Here is a 4,124-nt window from a genome sequence, read left to right as displayed (position 1 = left end):
GAGGAGAGAGAGAGAGAGAGAGAGAGAGAGAGAGAGAGAGAGAGAGACGAGAAAAGGAGGAGAGAGAGAGGGAGACGAGAAAAGGAGGAGAGAGAGAGGGAGACGAGAAAAGGAGGAGAGAGAGAGGGAGACGAGAAAAGGAGGAGGAGAGAGGGAGAAGAGAAAAGGAGGAGAGAGGGAGAGAGAAGGAGAGGAAGAAACAACAGGTTCCCACTTGGATACACATCAGAGATCAGCTGAGAGACCATATGATCACATAAATGTTGTTCAAACAAAATTAGCATATTAAAAAAAAATCAATTTATTGCAAGAAAATATATAAACAAGAAAAGCAAGTAAAAGAGGAGAGGGAGAGAAGGAGGAGAGCAAGGGAAAGAGGAAGAAAAAGTAAAACAAAAGAGGAACAAAGAAAAAAGAAGTGTGAAAAAGAGAGAAAAAAAAGGAAGAAAAGCGGACCGAGAAACAAGGAGAAAACGAGACAAAAATAATAATTAAAAAAGGAGGGATGGAGGGGTAAAGAGCAGGGGAGGGGAAAAAAATTAGGAATAGGGTAAAAGAGAAAAGGTAAGGGAAAGATTGGGTAGGTAGGCGATTAATAACACAAACCCGGATTTCTGAGGTTATCATGGAAATAAATAGCAATACACTGAGCATTTTCTTTTACCTTTGTGCTAAGCCACTGCTCTGCAGATACTCTTGTATCCTATCCAACTCTTCTAGAGGTAACTGAGACATGCTATTCTGTAATGATACAAAATATCTGTCATACACAATTAACAAGGAAGACATGAAACAGTGTTATATCCTGTGGAATGGATGTTACGTACCTGAGCCGCCAACAGCATTTCCACCCGACGACAGGCCAGTGTATCCACCATGCGAGCCAGCACACGGAATGGGGTACACAGCAGCTTGTCTATATATAACATCAACACTGCACCGGACTGACTCAGGTGAATGCCTTCCAAGCACTGCAATGTCTTCTTCAGAGAAGTCGGCTGGTGGATGCAAAATAACTTTGTAAATATGTATTCAAAATCTGTCTGGTCAATGTATCATTTTACTGATCTCCGGCCTTCCCTACAGTCTTCCACAGTCGTTCCGGCTCCTCTTCTGTACTGAACAGATTATTTTGATTTCACTGCACACCTTGAGCTGCTCACAATGTACATTAGAAGCTGCAACAAGTCAGATAGAGCCTGCCTCATTTGCTGGCTAGGGGACACTCAGAATCATCTAGCTCTTTCCTCCACAGCCTTAATGGCTCTGGCCAGCTCCTTTCATTAAGAGGACTTCAGTATTTTTATGGAAGCTCAGCATCCGATTTGGGTGTTACCTGGGGGCAGTGTGCATGCAAATGCAGTCTGTCTAGGTACACCCACCCATCAAGGAATTTTGATATTTACATAACTCCTCCAGAAGTCAGCTGACTGCTTGCATCAGGGAAGAGGGCTTGTGATAGGATTAGTGAGGCAGGGTTCTGTGATGTTTTCAGGAAGCTATGTATATAGCATCCTGCCGGCATGACCTGCCTGGATTGCTCAGGGAAGCACAGAAACCCAGGGATGATGCAACTGGATTTTACATGAAGTAATTCAAGGAGAACTATGAGGAGTGCTTTTCACTCACCTCATAGTTCTAGCCGACCTGTGACAATGAAACTGTCACAGATCGGCTCAGTAGATCGGGAGGTGAGCGAACACATACCGGCGTTTGCTCACCTCTCGATCCTGTCACGGCTCTCTGCAGTGACAGGTGAGGGGCTGGATTACCCCCTCACCGCTCCGAACCGCCAGCACTGATTGGTGGAACGGACGGGGCGGGTACAGCTGGCTCTGCCTCTAGATGGGCAGAGCCAGCTGTCAGTCACGCAGCTGGGCAGATCCCGGCACAATTGTCACAGCTCGTGGTATACTGAGCCTAGGGTGACGGGAGGACGCTAGTTTGTGTCCTCCCGTTACCCTAAGAAGAACTATGGGGAAAAGACTTAACCCCATAGTTCTCCTTTAAAAGGGAAAGATCTAATTTAAAAATGTAAATAGCATGTTGATTGGGTTGGGGGGGGTGGATGGAGGAGCTTTAAAGTAAACAAGCAGTATAATCCAGATATGCAAACCGAGTAATGACTGCACAGCTGGAGGCACCCAGTGCCAGTACCCATGTGCCAGATGCGTCACATAGACTAAGGGCCTGTGTCAATGGGCTTTGATGGGCAGTTTGAGGCACTTCTGAGATCATTCAGAATTGCAGTTGCATTTGACCTGTTTCAGCTGAGTTTGCTTACTCACAGACTTGTATGGAAAGAGAAGTAGTTCTACAGCGAACAACCACCCGCCCACAAACCCAGTGTGGACAGAAAAAAGCAATACTGATATTATGACTATGGATATAAGCGTCTCCAGTACATAAGGCATCAATGGGTGTTCAGGAAACGGGAACATGGCTTGTCTGATTCCATTCCTTTGGTGTGTCACATCATCACTGCATTTACAGGAAATTGCTGAATGTCAATCAATCAATACAGCTCATTTCTGCTGCTGATAACTGCTTTTCTTAAAGTGGAGCTACAGGCAACATCCAAGTCACCAACATCAGCACAACAGTTTATGTTCCTCTGAGTCCTCGTTTTAACATTGCTTCATTATTTGTTGATCCCGCCAGTAGATCCTTTTTATCTCAACTTCCTTTAACAAGGTTCATTATGCAGTGATATCACACAGCAGCATTGTCAAGCTGTAGACAGGATAGTCGTAGATGGACATGTAGTTTTAAACCAATTTTAAAAGAGAAGTAAAGCCTAACTTTTTTGGGGGTTTAACTTCTCTTTTGGGTCACAAGACTATTTAATAATGTACTCCTGTGACCCAAAGTCAGCATATAGCGGGCTACTGCCCACTATATGCTGACAGAGCATAGCCGCACCGCAGCCACGAAGGATCCAGCCAGCTGCCTAATTGACAGTTGGTTCTACCTCTCTAGTGCCAGAGCTAGCTCTGCCCGCTATATGCTGATAGTGCAGCATTGTGCCAAAGCCTGGAAGGATCCTGACAACATTGTTTGGGAGCCAGCCAACTGCCTAATTGACAGCTGGTTTTGCCTCTCTAGAGCCAGAGCTAACTGTACCCAACCCCTCCTCTGTCTGTTCCTTCACTGAGCACTGGATGAATGGAGAGGGGAATCCCTGCAGGGCGCGGTGACTGACAGGGAGGAGACCATGAGCTGAGCGATCAGCAGTTACATGATCACTCAGCTCTTGGTATACAGAGCCAACGTGTGATAGCTGCTATGTCCCACAATGGCTCTAAATATATGATATTTTACTCTTCTAATACTTCTCTTTTAAGAAAGGGACACACACATTAATGCCAGCCAACACTATTAAAGCCTTTACAGCCAAAACGTTTGTCCTTTTGGAAAAAGTTTAATTGGTCTATGTGCAATATGGAGAAAGATTTAAATAAAGGCACGTGAAATTAAAAAATAAATTTGTACACTAAACACTTTGCTTACAGACAACAGCCACATATATTTACCCCAATGCAATATTTTTTTGCTTTAGTCAGCCTTTAAATGACAACTTGGCACCATGCAACTGAAAGCACACAGACATCTGTAAGGCACTACACTTTTTAAAAGGAGAACTATGGGGTTAAGGCTTTTCCCCATAGTTCTCCTTAGGGTAACAGGAGGACAGAAACTAGCGTCCTCCTGTCACCCTAGGCTCAGTATACCGCAAGTTGTAGCTCGCCGTATACTGAGACGCCACAGTATACCGCGAGCTCCTGCTCGCGGTATACTGAGACGCCGCAGCTGAAGCGGATCCCGACAGTTGTGTCTGGATCCGCCCAGCTGCGTGACTGACAGCTGGCTCTGCCTATCTAGAGGCAGAGCCAGCTGTACCCTCCCCCGTCCGTTCCGCCTGTCAGCGCTGGAGGATCGGAGCAGGGGGATTCCAGTCCTTCCCCTGTCACGGCTCTCTGCAGTTCCAGGATTGAGAAGTGAGCGAGCGCCGGTATGTGTTCTCTCACTTCCCGATCTATTGAGCCGACCTGTGACAGTCTCATTGTCACAGGTCGCCCCGAACTATGAGGCGAGTGAAAAGCACCCCCCCCCCCCCCCCCACA

General features: G+C 46.2%; 1 protein-coding gene across 1 annotated transcript in view; it reads right to left on the bottom strand.

Moving 5' to 3' along the window:
• The window catches only part of HTT (huntingtin), a 137,337-nt gene that overhangs the window by 50,417 nt on the left and 82,796 nt on the right, over positions 1-4,124 (bottom strand). The window contains exons 43-44 of the mRNA XM_018554978.1: positions 841-998; positions 665-760 (exon numbers count right to left, since the gene is read on the bottom strand). Of these exons, the coding sequence (XP_018410480.1) occupies positions 665-760; positions 841-998 (254 nt within the window). The remainder of the gene's footprint in view (positions 1-664; positions 761-840; positions 999-4,124) is intronic.

The sequence above is a fragment of the Nanorana parkeri genome, unplaced genomic scaffold, assembly GCF_000935625.1.
Source record: "Nanorana parkeri isolate BGI_ZX_2015 unplaced genomic scaffold, ASM93562v1 scaffold180, whole genome shotgun sequence".
Lineage (NCBI taxonomy): Eukaryota > Metazoa > Chordata > Amphibia > Anura > Dicroglossidae > Nanorana > Nanorana parkeri.
Note: the sequence above shows the minus strand (reverse complement) of the source record. Positions and strands in the feature narration are given on the sequence as shown.